This window comes from Coturnix japonica, chromosome 22 (assembly GCF_054131305.1).
Source record: "Coturnix japonica strain WE chromosome 22, WE-NBRP24, whole genome shotgun sequence".
In the NCBI taxonomy this organism is placed as follows: domain Eukaryota; kingdom Metazoa; phylum Chordata; class Aves; order Galliformes; family Phasianidae; genus Coturnix; species Coturnix japonica.
In genome coordinates, this window is record NC_140684.1 from 4,746,324 (window position 1) to 4,767,721 (window position 21,398).

The 21,398-nt window shown below is 44.2% G+C and overlaps 1 protein-coding gene across 5 annotated transcripts in view; it reads right to left on the bottom strand.

Annotated features, from left to right (window-relative positions):
• Window positions 1-21,398, bottom strand: part of VPS53 (VPS53 subunit of GARP complex) — a 47,949-nt gene that overhangs the window by 16,262 nt on the left and 10,289 nt on the right. For 3 of the 5 annotated variants that reach the window (XR_014936466.1, XM_085522038.1, XM_015880699.3), the window contains 10 exons: window positions 17,708-17,794; window positions 17,362-17,477; window positions 16,255-16,374; window positions 11,763-11,841; window positions 10,538-10,681; window positions 9,708-9,850; window positions 9,258-9,399; window positions 7,674-7,775; window positions 4,789-4,883; window positions 858-1,100 (listed from right to left, as the gene is read on the bottom strand). Coding sequence is in view for 4 of the 5 variants with exons in the window: in XM_015880699.3 (XP_015736185.1) it covers window positions 858-1,100; window positions 4,789-4,883; window positions 7,674-7,775; window positions 9,258-9,399; window positions 9,708-9,850; window positions 10,538-10,681; window positions 11,763-11,841; window positions 16,255-16,374; window positions 17,362-17,477; window positions 17,708-17,794 (1,271 nt within the window). In the remaining variant the exon portion in view is untranslated. Of the gene's footprint in view, window positions 1-857; window positions 1,101-4,446; window positions 4,664-4,788; window positions 4,884-7,673; window positions 7,776-9,257; window positions 9,400-9,707; window positions 9,851-10,537; window positions 10,682-11,762; window positions 11,842-16,254; window positions 16,375-16,838; window positions 16,859-17,361; window positions 17,478-17,707; window positions 17,795-21,398 lie in introns of those variants that run through there. The other 2 variants (XM_085522040.1, XM_085522039.1) reach the window with 2 other exon arrangements.

Sequence of the window (21,398 nt, forward strand, 5' to 3'; positions counted from 1 at the left end):
ACTTATTCACAACATGTTAGGTGAGGATGTAGATCAAATGCAGCTTTCTCCAGCTAACTTCACCTTTGCTGTCAGTTACTCAAAATCTAATTAAAGATTACAGGGAAATCTCAATGCCTATCGGGTTCCCTCTCGTATTTATCTTCTCAATACCAAACAGATGTCAACACACATTTGAAACTTTGGTAATCCATTTTAAAAAAACTGATGATATCAACACAGTAGATGATAGAAGATGTGGCTTTTTTCCACTCTGCTCCAGTGATTAACTGCTGTGTATCAACAAAGAACTCTAACAGTTCAGAGTCAAGAAATTCCCTACCCCTCAATGATTAATAATCCAAATCCATTAAAAAATAAATAGGACACCACTATTTATCTTGGACAGCAAAAATGGAGCACACCAAAAATATGTGCACAAAGAATGCAACTGATGTCTGATGGAGAATGCACATTAAATTTATCTTTCCACTTCTCTGGATGCAACCCTCTCCCTTCCATCTATGAAAGACTTCATTGGCTTCATAAAACTCATTCTGATGGTTCCGGTTTACAAGGAAACAAACTGAAGATGGCAAATAGCACACAAAGTTATCTGTAGTTAAGGTGACTGTATCTGAAAGCCAAATACGAAGCTAACTTCTAGTAAACCTTAAAATGAACAAAGAAACCCAATGCCATGAGTGACCATTTGGTCCCTTGCTGTAAACGTAGCCACACTGCTGCTACGTGGTTTCTGTGACAGCAAAAACTAAGTGTTAACAAGCCTGTATTTGTTAATTATCTTCACAAAGTATCTGCTCCTCACTGGAATGTCTCACCAGACTGTGCTGCAGCATTTGGGAAGCTCAACTCACTTGGGCAGGTTCCCAGACAGGATTTTCCAGGCATATTCCCGAAGGTACTTCTGGAAGATGGTGGTCAAGGCTATCATTGGTTCACCTGTGCTGAGCTGGGAGCACTGCACCATGCATTTCTTGTAGTACACAAAGAGGTCTGCACAGCTGGGCAGGACGGCTCCTCCTTCATCCACATTGGGTTTGGGAGGCCCTTGGGCCTTGAAGTCAGCCACGAACCTGTCGATCAGCTCGCTGAGATTTCTGTCACAGAGAAACAATGGAAAGATACTTTAAAATGTTGGGGAGATGCCCTGTCTTATGACACCAATAAACACATTCTAGCAGTCCAGTATTATAGCCCGTTCTCATCTCAGCACAAACCTCGTGCAGCAATGAGGACTGCATTTGATGCAAGAGCATGAAGGTCATGCTCAGGTTTAATTCACAGCACCAGCAGAAACAGCAGGCAAACTTCACAGATCAGTGGCTCCCAGAACTCAGCTTTCAAAGGGATGTGCTTGGGATGGCACACCATTGGCCATCACATGGCTCTGCTTGGAACCACCTACTATTGTCTACAGTGATTTGTTATAACCTGGTCCTTACTCAAACACTGCGGTCTTTCGGCAACAGTAAGCTTCTCTCCAATGTTTCACAGTGATATAAAGGCTTCTAAGTATGGCAGAGGTCCAGAAGGAAAAGGTGACGTGACACTTTCCCAGTAAACATACTTTGATATACCAAAAGGATGAGCTCCTGCCACGGATGATCTGCCTTGGCCAAGCTAATCTACAGAGCTGTGCTGGTAATACCAGGGCTCCAAAGCATGAAGCAAGATTCTCAAGCTTGAACTAGGCTCAGAAGCTATTCAGGTAGCCTCTTTCTTGAAGGCTGCTTTCTGCTTTGAGGACTTCTTTCAGGTCTGACTCCAGTTCCCACAAGAACTGTAAAACCATCTCAGGCTGCTAAACTGACGCGATAGATCTCTACGCTGGCACAAGCAATTGAACACTGAACTAAAGCATTGATTGCACTTGACCACAACGAAGCAAAATCTCCCTTCCCCCATGGCTGTACGCCAACCACACAGATGGTGCTGCAGGAGGGCTCCCATGTGCTGTGAGCTGCAGCATTCCTTCAGGTTCCCTAGCAAAGCAGACATGGCTTACCCCTTGTCAAAAGTCCCACTAAATTAAACAGCTGCATCTCTACCTCTGCATCTGTGCTTTTCTCCATCTGTGCAACAAAGCAGAGCTTTCTTAGCACTCACCAGCCACGTGTTTTTTTCAGGCTCTCAAGGCACAGTGAGGAATGTCAATGTCTTTTCGTTATGTTTACTCCACATGTTCTCCTCCACTCTGAGGCAAAGTGAAATGCATCTGCCTTTTTCTGGTTCCCCCCCTGAGGTCTTGTCAATGGGGTGCACAAGCAAACGCAGCTGTCCAAAATAGCTGGGAGAGAAACGCCAGAGCTTTGTGCTTCTTCTGATCTAACCTGGACAAAGTGCCTGGCAAAGGCAAAGCACGTGCTCATTTTATTGTAAGGTGGAAACAAGCAAAACATCAGGATACTGTGCACACCCCATTCTGATGTCAATGACTCTTTCTCCTTAGTTTCAGTTGGCCCAAAGACAATGTGAAGGCTGACAGCCTTTTGTGAATGTGTTGGTTGGACAACGGAAGCATAAACCATTTGGCAGAAAAACCTACTGGGAAACACAAAGAAAGCAGGAGAGCTACAGAAAATGAGTATTCACTCCATGCAGTTTCTGCAAAAAGGCTCTGATCTCTGGTAGTGCAGACGTGATATTCCTAACAGTAGTGCATCTCCTGGGAGCAAGACCTGTCCAAACTCAACCAGGAAAAAACATGAAATGAACAGAACTGTACTCTGCCTCCCAAGCCCTTCCATTCCTATGATTCCTCTTCTAAATTTCACTCAATCTATTCAGTGATTTTTCTGCCTCTCTGGCCATCACAAGAGGAACTGTGCAGCTCCTCAGGAAGAAGAACACAGTGCTCAGTCACTCGGTCTGTTGAGTGGTGTGAACAGTTGGCGTCAGTTGGGCAAGGGGGAAGGGCAACAGCACTGAGATAGCTTGGATCAATGGCAGCATATTTTCCACAGGCTGGGTGTTATGGAAGTCCCCTTGCACATGATGCTGCAAAGAGAAAGTGCCAGTTTTCTACACAATCTGAATGAACACAAGCACTTCATCATGCTTACACACAGCTCTGCATCCTCTCAGCACTGCAGAGCTGACAGAGCCATTGCTCCAGCAGAAGGGCTTAGCTCACACACGTACACATCTATTGCTCCAGCAGATCACAAAGAAGAGCTGAATCCCAGTGGGGGAGAAAACGAAATCTGCTTCACTGTTAAGAAATCTGACATTTATAACACAGTTACGAGTGGAGAACAGCATCTTTAAAGCTCTTCTATAGCAATTTAACAGGAGACACCTGAAAGATTTTGGCACCGTGTTTCTTTCAATTGATATGGAAAAAAAACTTCAGTAGAAAAAGACCAGGCAGCTTTCTGCCACCGACTTAAACCAAGAGTGAACTGCCACACCGCCTCCTCTATCCAGAACCCCAGCATACAGTTATCTAAGGAACTCCTTGTTTTCAGACATCAGCAACAGATTCCTCACGATTTCAAAGGGGGAAGAAGAGTGAAGAATCAAAGAAAAGCAATTTTTGGCAGCCGGGGCAGCATGGGGGAATGCTGTGGCAGTTTCTCTTTGAACTCCTTGCAGCCTGTGGCTATAAAGCTAATATAAAACATCTCAGGATTCAGAAGGAAAAGGAAAAAAAATAAAAGCAACTGAAAGGATTGGGAGCACAGTGGGGTAGAATTACCAAGACAGGGATTAAAATGGCCCCCAGGGAGATGGGCAGAAATATTCAAACAAGTTGGTGCTTGGATTGCTGAGAAGGAGGAAAAAAATCTGTTTCCTTTTGTTTTACAAGAGAGTGAAACCCAACCTCAGCACAACAAACAATGGTGTGCAATTGTAATTTTCATTAGTGGGCATAAAAGGTGTGAGGGGCACGAGAAGCCTTTCTCAAGATGATTATCTCACAGTTGGACAAAATCAGGACACTGAGCTTTGACTTCTGCACACTTGTGTGTAAATTCATGGAAGACAGAAGGGCACAGGTAGCTGAGGTACACGAGGCAGCCGTCTGATTTTATTCTTCCAGCCACTAATCCGGACTAAATGATTGCACTCAACCTTTTTCAGCTATCTCCTCTTCCAGCTGACACTGCAGTTGTCACAGAGATGGATTTTAAATCCTGGTGTGAATCGAGTTGCACAAAAAAGAAATGTGGTGAGAGTTTGAAAAACTTCTCTGAGTTGCAACTGAAAGCTCCTTTCATTGAAGTTATTTTGCTGTAAGTCAGAGGAAAATGAAGTAGGGTTCTAGGGATTAAAAGCCCTGACAAAGCCCTAATCTGCGACCAATGATAATGTTATCTCACAGCCAGCTCATCTACAGCAGCTTTCATCTGAAAATCTCAAATAACTTCTTTCTTTAAAGCAAACCTCGAAGCTCCTCTGCCACGGAGCCACTTGTGTATTTTACAGAAATTGCAAACCTACTATTTGTGGAAGATGTGAGACAGAAGGAAGCCCTGTGTCTGCAGTGGGAATTGCAGAGGCAACAGAAGCAATTTTAGAAACACTAAGCCTCTTCCGCAGACAGGCAGCGGGCATCATTCCTGCAGGCTTTGGCAATTACAGCTGAAACCAACATCCACGGCCCTCGGAATGCTCAGTTTTTCTTTACTGTCCTCCAACCAGGAGTTCTGCTCATGAACTGAAAATCAGAAAGCAAACTTTCAAGAAATGCACCTTCTGCAGCTTGTGTACAGAACCCAGAACAATGCAATGGCAAAGCACGCTCAAAAGCAAACAAAACTGGAAGAGGATGCCATTACTCACTTGTCTTGGGACTCGATATACACATAAAGGTGAGGCTCGAAGCACTTGGAAACAATGCCATGGAAAGGATTGTCCGGGACTTTTGGCTTCTTTGGCTGTAAGAAAGCAATTACAGTGTTGGTTTCCAATCTGCTCTACAAGACTTATGAGAGAGCGTAATTCAGCAGCACGGAGGATCTGAGCATTCAGAAATACAGCACTGAAATCTGTTGACAAATAACCAAAGGCAGAATAGACAAGGTCAGTGTGTCCCAGTCTCCCTTGCTCTGAAAGAGCCACCAGCATTCCAGAGAGTTATTCTTTTACTCGTAAAGTACCCTCTATCCTTCAAGGAAAGACTTCTCCATGCTAACAGATTTCAGTAGGGAATAAAAGCTTAATGCAGTTTGTAAATAAGGAAACCACACTGCACTTTTCAAGCAGATGTAGTCACCTCTGAAATGAAATGCAGCAGTTATCTGCAAGTAACCTTGAAAAATCCCTGTTTTGGAACATTAAGGAAAATAACTTGACACTACAGACTTCATCTGAATGAATGTTATTTAGATAAACGGAATGTAATTACTGCACTTGGAATCATCCAGGCAACATTACAGGATTGCTTTCACTGTAAAACATGTTTCTGGGGATGCAGAGTTCCACTCTGAAGTCACATTTAGAGTATTAAGCACATACGCCATTTGGGAGCCATCCAGTTGAGTTTTAGTTTAGCACTGTGCTCTGTAAAGTGGCCAAGCACATCTCACTGAAGCCACTAGGACTGCTCCCATGCCGAAACATGCATATGCTGAAGCATCAGACTGGACAGAGGCTTTAAGCTTCGCCCTACAGCCACATTTCATTTTTGAGATGACAAACAATTCTCCTCGTTGCTTGCTGGCGAGCTGACAGTTTTTCACTGCCTGCAAAGAACTTTGTGCAGAGAGGCAAGAGTTCCATTCCAAAGAGACAGGCTCAGCTCCCAGCCAATGAAGATATGATTTTTCCAGCTGATGTTTTCTTTTGTTGCTGTTTTTGAAAAAGCATTAAAAAAGCAAAACAAGGCAGCCTAAAGGACATCCTCTCTTCAATAACAGGAATGGTGGTGCAGATTTCTCAGGAATAATTAAGACTCAAAGACACAACAGATAGGAACATATGGCTGCAAACTTAAAGCAAGAGAATGGCTTCATGGAGGCCAGACCACCCTTTGCAGCCTGGCTTCATTTACCTTTCTAGCAGCAGCAGGACTGCAGAATGGGGGTTCTACAGCTGTGGGAGAAAGCCACTGCCCAGCACTGCCCACCCCAGCCCTCTGCCAGTGCCTGCCTGTTCCTGCCAGATGCACGTGCTCATCAAAGCTGGAAAGAAAACAATAGGTGGTAATTACAGAAACCTTCCAGCCGCCAAGACTCAGCAATGGCAGTGCCAGCACAAGGTCGCCCATTCATTACGTTTATGATTTATCATGCTGGAAGAGCCGAATCCTAAAACATAACTGCTTTTTTGTGTGAGTGAGCGTGTCTTTGCATCACGCTGCTCCCAGCACGGCTGGTGGAGAGAATACTAAATCTTTTAACAGTAGCGCTGAAGCTGTATTTTGGTGCGTGCAATCCTGTCCAAAAGCTGCAGATGTTTAAGCTATTTCCTCCTCGAGTTTGATGGAAATAATAAAAGGTTACTGTTGTCACAGTAAGGAGGGCTGCAGCTGGCCCAGTTTCCTTTCATTACCATCCAAAGTAAACAGTTTAAATCTAACTGCTAGGATCACTCAACGAGGTTCTTTTTAACACGGATTTTTTCCCCCCTCACTCTTGTGTTCCCTCTTACACTCACAAGTGAATTCTCAGGACTGGTGTCTTGGGGCAGCTCTACCACTCAGAACTCCTCATCTTCAACCCTTCCTCTCCCTTCTCTTCTTCAGCCGGTGTCAGCAGCAGATGAGTCGTCCACCATTAACCCACCAGCACTAACCAGCTGCTGGCATTTTGGAATTAAGTACTGAGGTGTTTGGTGGAGGGCAGAAGACTGCCCTGCTTATGTGAAAACCCAGATGGATTACACCCAGCTCTGCTGAAAGGTAAGCTACCACCCCAGGGATTACTGGGACATGGATGTGAGAGCTGGTCCTAGAGCCCTCATCGTGGACCAGGATACCACCTGGAAATACACTGTGAACTCACTGAGCACAGAGTTTACCTGTCCCAAGCAACACAGAACTGAATGCTTAGAAAATGCCCGTCTGCTGACTAAAAAAACAAGAGAGCTGACAGGCTTTGATATCAATGCCAATTAAAACAAAAGTGCTTACTATCCACTCCTTTAACATTTGCAGAGGGCTTTGGAAACTCAGTGCTTTTACAAGCAGTTAGGTGTTACCTGCAACACAGAGACAGCGGATGAAAAACACCACAAATATAAATCCTAGAAGTACTATCTTTGGAGTGAAAACCTAAAACTGGCATTTGAAAGTTCAGTGAGCTGTCTGATGACTCCAGACTTGATTTCCTTGGCTGACAAGGCAAAATATGAATTGCAGCTCCATATAGTAGGAGGTCTTTCTGAGATCTGAAAACCCAGCTATGCTAGATCCTCTTTCTTCAACAGAAATCCTGCAGTTACATTTGAGCTGTTGCTGCATGAGCTAGAACAGAATCCCACTCACGTGGTGGGACTGTCCCTGCACTATTAACTGAAATAAAGATTGTTTTGGTTTCAGTGAAATGAGCCGCAGCAAATCGGTTGTACTGGGAGCTAGTATGCTTCCCAGGGAACCAAAACTGCGCTAAATTAATTGCTGTGAAAACAAACCTTTCCAATCAATGTCATTGGAAAAGCTTAGGTACCACCAGAGATTTTGACACAGAGACTGACTGGCAGACAAGTGGAAAGCTCTGCAGACTTACTTTATCCGTATCGCTTTTTTCAATTACGATCTCATCTGTCTCTGTCCCAGTTTCATCCTCTAGAAACGGGTTGGTGGAAGGAGGAGGTGCTTCTGGCTTCTTCTGTAAAGAACACACCAAAAAAGGAAGCTCCTTAGAGAACAGCCTGCTTTGCCTCCTGTCCACACACTGCAGCTGCATGCTGCTTTACTGAGCCCTTCAAAGTACTGTACAGCAATCAGACTTCTCCGAGCACAGAGGCGAATGCAGACCTCCTCTTCAGCATTTGAGCTGTGAAGCTCTCTGTGCTCACACTCACTCACTTAATCATCCCTGGAAGGAGCATTTTGATGAATGAGAAATTTCCACCCCCTCAAAGCCCACACTCCACAGTCCTGAATGCTCAAGAAGCAGCAGCAGAGCATTGGCCTGTGGTTTTTCCTTAGTAAAGAACCAGTGCTATGGAAGCATTCAACTGTGAGCAAGCTGCCTAGCAGCACTGAACCAAGTGGGGACCAAGTGCTCAGAGCTGTGGGTGCACCTTTTCATGAGGAAACAATTCTGGTGTGGGCTAGTGGCAAATAAGCAGTTAGACATCCAGGGAAGAGGAAATGCTTCCCTTCTTTCTCTTTTTTTTCAAGGCACTTATATCCTCCCCCTTCTGTTTTTCTGTTACAAAAGCTTCTGTGCCTATCTTTTCCATAGGGATAACAACAAACCAGTGAAGTAAATCTAATTAAAGCTGCAAATTTGGTATGAAATTTGTCAGAAAAGTAAGGCCGCATTCTTGAGAGATTTAAATTCAGCCAGGAGGAAAACCTTACAGGACTTCCTTTTTTTAATTAGTGGCACCTACTGATCCACAGCAAATAACAACCAGGCCCAGCAGGCTTATCTTGTAGGGAGAATTAGCACATCCAAGTAGGCTTCCAGACACCAGCTGGACTGTGCAGTGAACCTCAAAGCAGTAGCTTCTGAGTCACACGTGTGCTCCATTCTCCCAGGGCACTCAGCTGGCAGAGCACCTGCCTGAGATTTCAGGCTGAAAAAGCACAGATGAGCCCAGAGATATTCACCAAGGAGGTTCTCTTGGCTCTGCCTTTACAATCTGCCAAATGAGACACTGAAAAATGGAAGTTACCAATGGCCCTACAAGAAAAACTAACCCAAGAGAATGTGGGATTGAAAGCTGGTACCTTGTGGTAAACGTGTGGTAACAAGAAATGGACAAGAGACAACTTTCGGTTATAACGTGTCATCAACGTGCAGAAAACAAACATTATGATGTGGTCACCACACCACGACTATTTTGTATATATATGGCTCTCCATACCAATGTGGCTTCAGTTGCAAACAGCAGTGCCCAGGAGAACCAAAAAAGTACACAATCTGTGAGCCTCGTGCTATCCTCTCTGCCACATTCTAAGGTCAGCAATCACCTTCCCAACTACAACCCACTGAGCACAGTCACACTAAACGTTCAGGCTGCCAAGGGAAGATGCAGGTGACATCTTCTCAGGTCTCCCACTACCACAGCTACGTGTGAGTTGGGCCCTTCTTTCCCCCCTAGGAATCTGTGGGTCTGCTCTTTAGAAATCCCCTTACCACTGTGCCATCAGCCAGAGTGCAGCCTGAAAAGCGCTTGGCCAGGAGTCCTTCAAAGTTGGTTGTCCTCTGGATTGCAAACAAAAGCAATTTCACTTCAATTTCCTTTGCTCTTGTACGCATTATCTTGGCAAGCTCTGTTCTGAAAAAGAGTGACAAAACAGGAAAAACAACGTGGGTTTCTATAAAGAGAAAGATCCAAAACTTAAGATGGTAACTCATTCTATTCCCTAGCAACGCTTTTCATCACATAAATCAAGCTAATTCTTAAGATGCTCTCTTCAACAACTTCTCAGGTTTTTCCCACTCTTGCTCTTAACCATGGGCAATTCTAAATAGTTATTTGGACGCTACCTTGAAAGCCATATGACTGTGTGCTCTGTTTGGCTGAAGACAAGCTAATCTTCTTCTCAAGGAAGGTGGTTCTGCTGGGGAGCACCACGAGCCTACCTGGTGACGTGGCAGAACTCCACAGCGATGCGCTCCGTCATGCACCACTCCTGGGGGAACATGCGCCCGTACTTCTCCTCATAGTCCACCAGCTGACGTTTGATCCACGCGTAGCGCCTGTCGATCTTATCCAGCCAGGCAACCTGAGAAGGAGAGCACCACCTTTAACAGCAGCAGCTGCTAATAATTCAAGTGCTCAAATTCATGACAGACTGAAAATCTCTTCTAGCACGAAGGTACCACTGAAAACTCGGCCCAATAATAATCCGTTCAGTCTTACCATCCGCTTTGTTTTGCAGAGAGGTTCAAGTGAACAGCGGGATGAAAATGCAGGAATTCCTGGATTCCCAAAACCCAACTGTTTTTCAAACTCTGGGGTTGTGTTCCTACATACTTCTAAAGGAGCTCTTGCAACATGCACAGGATGGAATGTTTCCATCATCAGGACAAGAAGCTTAAAAATTAGCTACAAAGACCGATCCATTTCCTGGCATCCCCGACCCCCCTTTTCCTCCTCTTGTTGTTTTACTTTTAAGATTTTTGGGTTTGCAACTATCAGAATAAGTTTCCAACACTTCAGAGGGCAGAAAGCACATTTAACTTGAATTTATTTATTTGTCACAGTGCTGATCTCTGAACTTAAGCTCTAAGAGGAGAGGAAGTCATTCTGGTAGCCTCCCAACCCATCAGCCTGTCCGTGTCAGTGCTCCCAGCTCTCAGGTCAAACCCAGATTGCCAACAGGAAGCTGCGGAAACACGAGCTTTGCATTTTGCTCTGCTCTGCAGGAGCGTTTACAAAACCCCAATGTAGCTCACAGTGCTTTCCTTACATCTTGATTTTCCTGGAAAAGGACCAGATACTCTGAGAGGTGTTGTTTAATGAATTTCTTGATGATTTCCTGCTTGATTCTGGGATCCAGGACATTGGCAACAAGACATGCATCACGCAGGACATTGCTGGGTCCACCAGGTCTCTATCAAAACAAACAAATGATTTAAGGTTAAACAACTGAACGGATGATTGTAAATCGTACTGCATCCAAGTTATCTTGTTTAAATCCTTTTTCCATTATCCTCTTTTCATGCTCTCGGCGTTATCAGTTAAGCATCTTTCTTCTGTTGGATGAAAACTGAGCTCCCTCCATTTCCCTGGCCATAAAAGTTGTTTTGCAGCTCAACTACTGCAGAAGTACCGCAACCTCCTTCCACAAATAAGAACAGTCATCCCATCTCTTCTGCAAATCCTTTCATTGTTCTAGATATTCTGAAAAGCAGCTAAAGGGAAGGGGCTGCCATGGGACAACCTCTTTTCTGCAAAAGGAAGGCCAAGTAAATGTGGAAAATATAGCCTAAGGATGATCAGCTTGCAATACAAAGCAGCACCTGCTGGTCTGTGTTGGCCCATATGATGATGATAGTGGAAGATTTAGAAGCATTACAAAAAACAACTAAAACAATGCTCTTTTGAAGCTGTTCCATGTACACACAGATCTGCCCTTCACCAAGAGTCTGTTCCAACCAGTTTCCTCCTTTCTGTGCTTCTGTTAGACTTGTGAAGAAAGCAGCAGAGCTGGTATTCTGGAAGACAGAACTAGCTTTTTTTTTTTTTTTAGAATAAATTCTATTTCACACCTACCCCCATATTGCTCCAAACGTTTGGATTCATAGTTTGTGGGAAGCACACTTTCTGCCTTAGCCTTAGCCCAGATCTGTATCTGTGCTGAGTAAACCAGAGATGAATTTGATGGCAGCGTGTCAACAGACAGCTGGTGCTTGGCTTCCCTTAGATATGCACTGACCTTTTGTGTCTGACAAATAACCAATAATGTGGGGAGACACACCTGGGTTAAATGCTAAGGGTTCATGGCCCCACTGTGGTCTACATGGTCACACACAGTGTTTGGGGTATTCCTTGACTAGCCTGCAGGCCTCACTGCAACAGGTGTGTTCTAACAATAGTCTGACTTTGAAAGTCACCATGATGATCCAGAAGTAAAATGAGATAGAAGCTGAGGACAGTTCTGTTGGCTAGTTTGCAGTATGTGAGAACCTTACCTTTGTACCTTGGGAAGGAAAGGCTTCCTCAAAGTCAGCCAGGATCTGCTGTCCCAATTCATTTTGTGCTGCCTTCACCCTGATGGAGACAGAAGAAACACAACGTTGCTCCATTTTGCACACCTTGCTATGAGGGGGACTGAAAAAGCTAGCAGCTCCACAAGGTTTTCTTAAAGGACAAAAAAAGCAGCGTGAAAGAAAAAACCACCCACGCTAAGAAGGCATTATGTCAAAACTGTGAAAGTATTTCCTCCCTGAACGACACTTGGATGACAACTCCATCTGTACAGCATCAACACAAGTCCTTGATGCTCTCGTGCTGCTGAAATTTAGTCTTTCAATAACAGCCAGTTAATCAGCTGAGAAATCAGCACAGTGCCTTTAATGCCAGATCTTTACATTTGTGGATGCTGATCGAGTTTCAGAAAGCATGTTTCTAACACGAACGCCTCAGTCTTCATAACGAACCTTTCACAGTTCCAGGTGCACCAAGCTATTTTTAAATGCATCCATGTGAGTAGTGCTGGCTGCAGTTTTATCCTATAAATCCCAACTTAAGAAGCATAAGAGCAAAGGTATGAAATGGATGAAGAGGTCTGACGGAGACCACAATCACGCTCTTTATTTAGCTGAGAGAATAAGGCTTCCAATTTCCAGAAATAAAAGTCAATACGGCTTAATTGATACTTCGAGGGAAATGGAAATGCCTACACGTGCTGGAAAGAGCCAAAACAAACAGTCAGGCCCTCACACCCCTCTGCAGCCCTTGAATTCTTCCATCGCTTTTTATAATGCTGGAAACACTTGAAGGACTGAACTGATTACTCGAAACAGCAGATTTTTCCATTGAGACTGATATGTTTCAAAGGATGGCTTCTGTGAAGGCATTTATTCAGACTGTGGGAAGAATTTGTTGTTTGCTTTCTTTTTTGTTTATGAATCCTCAACATCAACAAGGAATGACCTGTTTGTTTAATCTGCCCCTTTCAGGTTCTTCTGCAGTGGAACACCACGAGCTGAGCTGACAATGCTGGAGAAAGGCCTGGCTGATTGCTGCCAAATACAGAAAGTTCTAGTCCTTCCAAAGCTATGGCTGAAATATCACTTTACAAGTCATTCAGCTGTATGTACGACCTGTCTTATCTGGGATTTCTCTGTGGAGGTTCTGCTTGAAAATGCCTGTGATGTCAGACACAAATCTCATTTAAGCTCCCTGATTCACAGGAATGTTCAGAAACCCAAATATCCTTCCAGGTAGAGATCCACAGCTAACAACTTCACAGCAGCAAAACAAAAGAGATTTACTAAATGCTGAAACAGAAGGAGCAAGAAACTGAAGCAAGGAGAACTCAGCCCAGCAGCCACAACTACAGCCCTAATCCTGCTTAGACCGTACAAGTAAACCCCAGCAATTAATGTAAGAAAGCATCACAGAACAAAGCCCTCTCATCCTCCTCCAAAACAAAGCAAAACAAATGCTGAACACGGACTGAAAAAGTGCATCTTTTCAATGAAGAAACAAGAAGTCTTGAATATCACAGGAATGAATGAGTTTGTATAAACAACTGAAGCCGTTAGCTGTGGAACTCCCCATCAGGCAGCAGCTGCAGTGCAAGTGCTGAACAGCAGAGCAGCCAGATTCCTGAAGACTCAACAAACCCAAAAGAGGCACGGTCAGGCAGTTAAAAGCCCTGTCCACAGGCTTTGTTATTTTAGGCTTTGATTCAGGAAAGTACTTAAGGGTATTCTTATTGGGGATTCTCATATTCTTCAATTAAGAAACTTGCACGAATGCTTTGCTGAGCTGGGACGCTAAGAGAAATATCTTTTTTAAACCTTAAAGCTTAAGGCTTTTGAGCTTAAAAATAATCTCTTGATGGCAAAACGGCAAAATAAGTTTCAGCATATTTTTGCATGCTTTGCACAATAAGGATAGGGCAGGGAAATCAAAGCAGCCAGAGCTTTAGGTACATGCAGCCAACCTCCCCCCTGAAGCATTTGGTGATGTGAGGGTTGACATTTTGGTTTTCCTGCCTTTTGTTTTACTATTAGTGGCTTTTGTTCTGCTTCTCTACCACAAAAATAATAATATCAAATTAAAAAAAAAAAGCTCCCACAAAACAACAACAACAAAAAACCCCTCACACTTAAATCTCAAATGACATAAATTATTAGAAACCACAAGTACTTCAGCCAAAGCTACCAGAAATCTTAAACCATGCCTGGCAGCTTGCTGGGATGCAAAGGGGCTGAGCGAGCCCATTTTGCTGGGGCAAACTTAGCATCATCTTTATTGGAAATACTTTCCAAGCTTTTCTCCACTTTCTGCCAGGCTTCAGCAATGTGCATGGGTGGGTTGGTGACCACTAATTGTATGTTCCCTCTACAGAGGGAAAACAGAAGGGAACTGAGAACCAAATATCACTTTCTTCTGTGACAAACAACTTCCATTACACCAAATCTGAAGTTGTTTTAGGAATATCATTAAGAAAATATTCACTTTCGGATGTGAACTGTGTCATTTTCTACATGAATACCCAACAGGACCTCCGCAAGAACCCAACTGAGCCAGGTTTCCAATGAATACTTACAATGGGATTTTTGATTGTTTTCAAGGGGACAGAGCAGGTGGAAAGCAACCCTGAAAACACATCATTAGTTTTACAAAATCCAGGAGCAGGAACTTCAATTGAACTGAGCACCTCATGACAAAGCTCCCATCCAACAACAGCAAGCAGGCACTTCTTCCAATGGCCTCCTATTTATATTTGGCTTTGCTCCATCCACACCAAGGAAGAGAAGCTCTTTAATAAAGAGAGAATCTGCTCATTCAGCAATGCATATAATAGATTTACTGTATCTAATAGACTTTGGTTACTGTCTGTGCCAAAACCTACCCATGCACTTTTGCCTTCACAAGAGCCTTCAGTTGCACTACTAAACCATCGCCAGGAGATACCAAACCCCAGCAATTTCAACCTGAAAATAGCACTGAGTGAAGCCCGGTAAACTTCCTTTGATGTTTCATGAATCAGGAAAGTGTCTCCAAGCAAAGAGAGAAGAAAGTCAGCTCCAAGCTGGGCCCTCCTACTTCCACATGGAGACAAGCTGCAACCAGGCACGGCCTCGGGCAGACCTCCCTGCAGGAACATGCCCTGGGTGTCAGCAGTGCAGAGCTCCCAGCACCACCAGTGCAGCCCTCCTCACCCCACCAGCAGTGTCTTCTATCACTACCAGATGGTGCAACTCGTGCTGTGTAAACACTGGAAGGAAAGCCCTGCAGAGGCAGCACTAAAAATAGGAGAATGGACTTCCCTGAGCTCTTCAGATCCTCAGCTTGAAGAGACAAAAAGAAAAGAAGTTCTCCTCCATGCCACTGCCAGTCTCTCTGGCATGACTCGATACCTCTTTAATTATCAGCAACTATGAAAGCATTAAATAATTGTCCATTAGAAGGGAAAAGCCAGCCAGAATTCTGCACTGAGGCTTCAATTATCTGTGGCCTTGCCATGGCCAATGACAGCAGCTTTCTGTCACTACCAATCTGGAAGAAAATTAATCGAGTTATCTTCCTGAGCATGAGGTCAGAACAGACAACAACCTAAACAAATGTCATTGCTCTTTTGAATTTATCTCTCTTTGATGCTCATTTAAGCAAATGCTTAATTTGCTAAAACAAGGCTCCACCTCTCCCTCTCGATTTAGGGTGGATCTTTATTTCGCTCAGTGTCACGGATTCCATCTGGGCTTTCTGGAAGAGGTATCCATAACGCAAAGGAAGTCCAGCAGACTGACATAGAATTATTACAGAGCTATCACTCAAACAATGTTTTTATCACATCGCAGTGCAGCTGCCATCTTAGCAAAGGGAGTCACCACTTTATTAATTAGTGCCTGGAAGACTCCTCCAGCCACCTCTGTAATGAGCAAAGTAACCTCACGTATCAACAGCATAATGGTGACAGATGTGCAATTTGCAAGCTGAAAAGAACTGCTATCAGATATGATTGCATTATTAAGAAGGCTCATCCCTAATGTTAATAAGTGGGTTTTACCTCTGAGCTGTGCTCAGCACTATGACAGGCTGTTAAGTAAACGTCAGGGATGTGGTGCAAGCAAAGTGAAGCCTGCTGTAAAGCAGGACGAGTAGGTTTGGGCTGGGACAGACACATTGACCTAGAAGAGGGATGGCCCTGTTCCTGAGAAACCCAAATGCAAAGTCACAAATCAAAACCAAGGCCCAAGAGAGCTGGTGGCTTTGTCACACTGAGATGCCACATGCCACTGCTGAGAGCGGTGGACACTTGCTGCTGGATCTGCACAACAACTCACCCTGTAACCAACTGCACCCCTCAGGGTAAGAAAGCAAAGAAAGCTTCACCTCAGGGTTTACCACAACCATGGGTTCAAAGGGCCACCACCCTTAGGAAGTGCTTCTGCCTAGTGTGTTGTCTAACTTGCCAGCACCGCACTCAGTGCTTGATTGTTTTACCTCTCAGAAAGCTGTCGAATCTGTGGAATCCCCATGTATTTGTTGAAGTGCTCCAACACATTCACGACGCCTTGTAGAAGGTTGGCAACTTCCCCGTATTGTCTCCTCCTGGTCATAGCCCTGCAGAGGAAATTAAAGGTTTACAAAGGGGGATTTGATAAAAATCTTGGGTGGTAATTCCCCAAGTTACTTCATCCATACAGCCTCCACTGACATTCAGTTTTCTAAAATACACAACTCTTCATTAACATTCCAATACAGCATTAAAACTTCACTTAACTGATGCTAAAATAAACCAATCCAGCACACATCTAACAACGCTTCAGAAAACATAAATGTCCAAACCAACACTTGGCAAAGAACGTGTAAACTACCAAATGCATCCGCTTCCCAGTATGGGTCTGGAAGCAGTAAATGCTATTTCACTGTAATGACCTGAGTTACGCCGTTCATCATGGCACACAAAGCGTGACTTAAAGCTTCACAGGGAGAACTGCTACACTGAAAAGCCATTAGCACTGGCTTTTCTGCTAATAATTTTCACAGGGAACTGATAGAAGAACAAACTTGATTTTTATTTCAACCTTTAGGATCATTCCATCCGAGACAGCAGCCCAAGTAAAATTTAATCCTGACCACTTGACAGCCCAGCGTTCGTGCAGAGTTTGCTACACTCCAAGAACAGGCTGTGCTTGGGTTCTGCAGCTCCACAGATGCAACATGTAAAAGCTGAACTTCCTCAGCCTGTGCGTTCCTCAAGCACATTAAAAAAATAAAAAAGACAACCACGAAGGATTATTAGAAACATCCAATCCCACTTTGTACACAGCACAAGCTGCAAGGCTTCTCTGAACTCATTTTCAGAACTAGAGCAGACCTCTCAGAAACAGGATCCCACTGTAGTTTAAGACTGCTAAGAATCACCCAAAGCACATCCTTGGTGATGACACCTAACTCAACAGACTGCCTTACACTTTCATGAAGCCAGACTCTCATTCCCAATCTATTAAATAAACTTCCCTCCAAAGATACAAGCAGCTGTTATAGGCCTGCTCTGAAATCAAGAACTCAGTGGGGTCAAAGTGCCACTAAAATTCATGTGCTTACTCCAGTGAGTCCACTCCTCCTGCCAGCATGTGCAGATGGTTGAGGGTGGTGATGGAGGTGGTCAGATGGCGCTTGGCGTGATCCAGCTGCTTGATATCCCGTGTGATTTCTTTAACCTAGTGAATGAAAGAACAGGAATCTGGCTAAATATCAAGCACTAAAACTGTAGGGAGCTAAGCGGGGCTCTCTCTTCACTTAGGAACTCCAGTTTAGCTCTACAGTCAAGTTAACATGAGAACAAATGTACAGGTTCAATACCAAAGACAAAAACATTCCCTTCTTAACAATGACTGAAGCAAAAAAAAATCAGTGTCCTATCCCTTTTAAAGGCTAAACTGTTACTCACCATTTGTTCTGATTTTTCAGCCTTGTCTTTAATATCCTTAATTTTACCAAAGAGTTGCTGAATGGCTTTCTGGGCTTCTTCCAGGGCCTGAAAAAAGAAACAAGGTCAGAGTAGAAAGAAAGCTCACAAATAGTTTACACCTTTAGAATGTACAGCTGCTCCTCACAGCAGCCTGGGCTGGGTCAGTGAGGGGAGCTGTTTTGTTACAAAGAAAAGATCATCAGCGCAAGAAAAGCCAACCTACAACCATGTGTAGGGTGGGATTACAGCCTGAGTGGACTGGTGCTTCCGTATCCACTTCACAATAATGCTCTGTAAAATTTGATTGAGATACTCCATGGGAGCACCTTGGTGATACAATCCATTAGGGTTAAGGTTACTGCAGTGTATGTCCACTCGCTAAGAGCGGAAAAATAAGCAGAGCTCACTCCTGATCAATACGCATTTAGAGCAAGGAAACGAAACCTCCAAACAAAAGCTCTACGCTCAATCAATTCTCAATCAAAAATACACAGCATACACAGCACAGAGTACTGTTAGCAGGATATCATCCTGCTGGAAGACCAGCGCCTATTCTGTTGATTCCATGCATGCAAGCAAAGGTTTTTCAGGACGGTTTTGCAGTACCTACAGAGGTCCAGTGTGGAAAAGAGCTGGTCTGGATTTCTGTGCTATTTTCCTGCAAGCTTCTGGTCCCCCTCACGCAGCCATGGTGCATCTGCCCTCATCCAGACCACAAAGATCCATGTGGACTCAGAAAGTGGAGCCACACATCCAAAAATCAGATGTTCACAATCTGCCTTCTGCAGTAACTCATCCCATTTTGCTTTCCTGGTCTGGTAATGTTTCCAGCTCCAGCTCCACTGTTTCCTGCTGTAAGGAAGGCTTCTGTCCCTCATTTTCCATCCAGCTCCATGACCAAGGTTATGGTGCTAGCTGCAGGCTCCTCCAGCAAAGAAACACAGCACACTTTCCTTTAAAAACGCATAAGCAAACTATCCGCCAGGAGGTTTTGTTGGAATGAAGCTGCATTACAATAAAAAGTCTAAAAGCTGGAAACACTTGATAATTCATTTTCCAGAGGAGAAGTCTCCTCTGAAATATCTTTTGAATCATGTGAAAGTTAACACTTTATCTGTTAGTGTCCCAAGATATCACATGGCATGTTCAATAAGTGAAATGAGCACTCCACCACGGTACAGGGACAGCTCCATTAGAAATGAACACCACCACCCTCTCATTTGGCTCCAGCCTGGCCCCCTCTTGGAATAAGGTTTGCTATCCCATTTGAAGGCACGTGGATTAAACACAAGCCAAAGAGTTCTCCTTTCAACATATTTAACCACAGCCTCTGCGCTTGGTCTCAGCCCCCAGCTGCAGCACATGCCTGTGTGGGCCACTGAGCACTCAGCACTGCTTTTCCCAGGGTCTGCTTTAAGATATCAGCTCCGTACCTGAGGCATGTGGTCCTTCTGCGCTCCAGAGGAAACAAGCACATTGCACTGGGCAAAATAAACAGGGTTTTGTTCTTGTACATTGAAAAGAGAAGGCAAACAAGTGTCATCACCTGGTCCTGACATTCGTTGCTTTTACCTCCTCACAGTCTCTGGATAAACACAAAGGAGATGACATGCCCTGAGGCTTCCTGCCACTGAGCAAACAGCAGGACCAGAACATGGGGAGAGACAGATCCATGCTGTGCATGCATCTCTCAAGGGAGGACATGCATTCCTATAGCTGCTAAGAAAAACTAAAACCACACACAGAACCCAGCAGAGAACTAAGCAGGCTTGAGTAAAGCAGAACTGCTCATAAACACCCGTTTCATTTCGTGAAAACTTGCTTCCAAAAACTTGTCCAGCCATCGAGACATAAAGCTGCAACTAGTTCAAGGGGCTGCTCCCCTGAATGAGCTGTATGTTCCTTACTCGAGGTAGAAGAAACTAATTCATCAATGTGCTCGCAGGTGTTTTTTTAATACAGCTTATATAATAAAGATGAAAATATTTGTCTTGAAGCATCCAGCAGATCTGCCCAAGGTGACACCATACGTAAATCCCTTTCTCTTAACCAGAAGGGCACTGTTGAGACAGATCTGAGGGGAAGCTGAGAATGAACTGCAAGCGTTACTCAGCTTGCAGAGCCTAATTAAACTTCATAATGGTTCTTCTTTCAGGAAACCAATGAAAAACGTTGGCTGCAACATTTCAACTGCAGCATCTGAGAGTAAAAGACTGCATGTGTGGGAAGGAAATAAATTACACCAAATCACTCCAATGCTCTGCTGAGTGCAAAAGCAGAGAAGAGCAAAACCAACTCCTATTTGATCAGTGGTGCTCCTTACTCACGGAGAAGGAATTGACAATCTAAGGAAGGAAAGCAGGTCTAATTCTTTAAGGTGTAATAAAGAAATTTCTTTCATTTTATATAAATTATTATTTTCTTGGCTATAAAAATGGGACATGGGAAACTGCAGATGTGTTAAAGACTACACTTTATACTTTGGCATATAGTATATAGGGGAATGCATTTCCCTTCCAGTAAAGCCACGCTCTGCTCCTGTAAAGGCAGCAAATCACAAACTTTACAAGCATTTTGTTACCACTTTTGTTTTTGGACAGAAATTCTAAAAGCAGAACAATACCAAGAGAATAGGAATTGCTCTCAAGGACAGAACTGGTTTACATGATCAAGAGCAGCAACCAGCCTTACGCAGTGGCTTGATGCTGTGCCGCACCAATTTGTCTCCTCACCCTATGTGCAAATTGATGGCACTCCCAGCTGACTTACAGAAGTTATTGCTCTTTCTCTCCTAAAGCATCTCGAGGACTGAAGACTACTAATAAGGGAAGAGATACACAGATACGTCATTACCCATGGTTATATGAAACGAGGATGTTGAAATGAGGGTTGCAATGTACTGGAACAACATCATATGACTCTAATCAGCAACTGAGCCTGCAAGCTACAATTAACCCATCGGCATTATTTATGAAACCTGATGCAACCCCTGCACTCCCCGAGCACTCAGCAGCAGCTGAGGACAGCCCTGACAGGAACCCACTGCTCAGAGAGGCCACAGCTGCTCGTCCCAGGGCACCCAGCAGTGGTACATTCAGGAAAGAGGTCAGCAACACAGCAATAGTCTGCAGGGAGAGCATGCAAGGCAAAGCAACACGCTTTGGGCATTCTGCTTTTCTCCAGCTCTGGCTTTCTTCTACCAGTTCTTGAGGTGCAGAAGAGGATCTTTCCATTTAACATGACGCACTTTTACCCAGCCCTGTTTCTCAGCCACTCCGTGTTAATGAAACAAAGCTCCTCTGCTCCTGGGTTAACAGCAGGGATGAGGTGCAGAATGCTGAGAAATTCACATAGCACCTGGAAAGCACAACTGCATAGAGCCCAGGTAAGGCAGACAGACAGTGAGCTCCACAAGTCATCACATTCTGTAAAGCAAGAGGGAAAAAACACAGCAAACCAAGCAGCCACAGCTCTTTAAACCTCTTCACCTTGACATGCAACAGGAGCGAGCCCATCAAACACACTACAAAACAATAGGGGAGTAAAGGTAGAGCATGAATCACTAAGAAAAAATTGCCTACAAAACATCCTCGCTGGCACTGACCCGAGCAGTTCTGAGGGCATCATCTCTTGTAGCATCTTTCAGTTTGATCTCCCAACCAGCAAAATG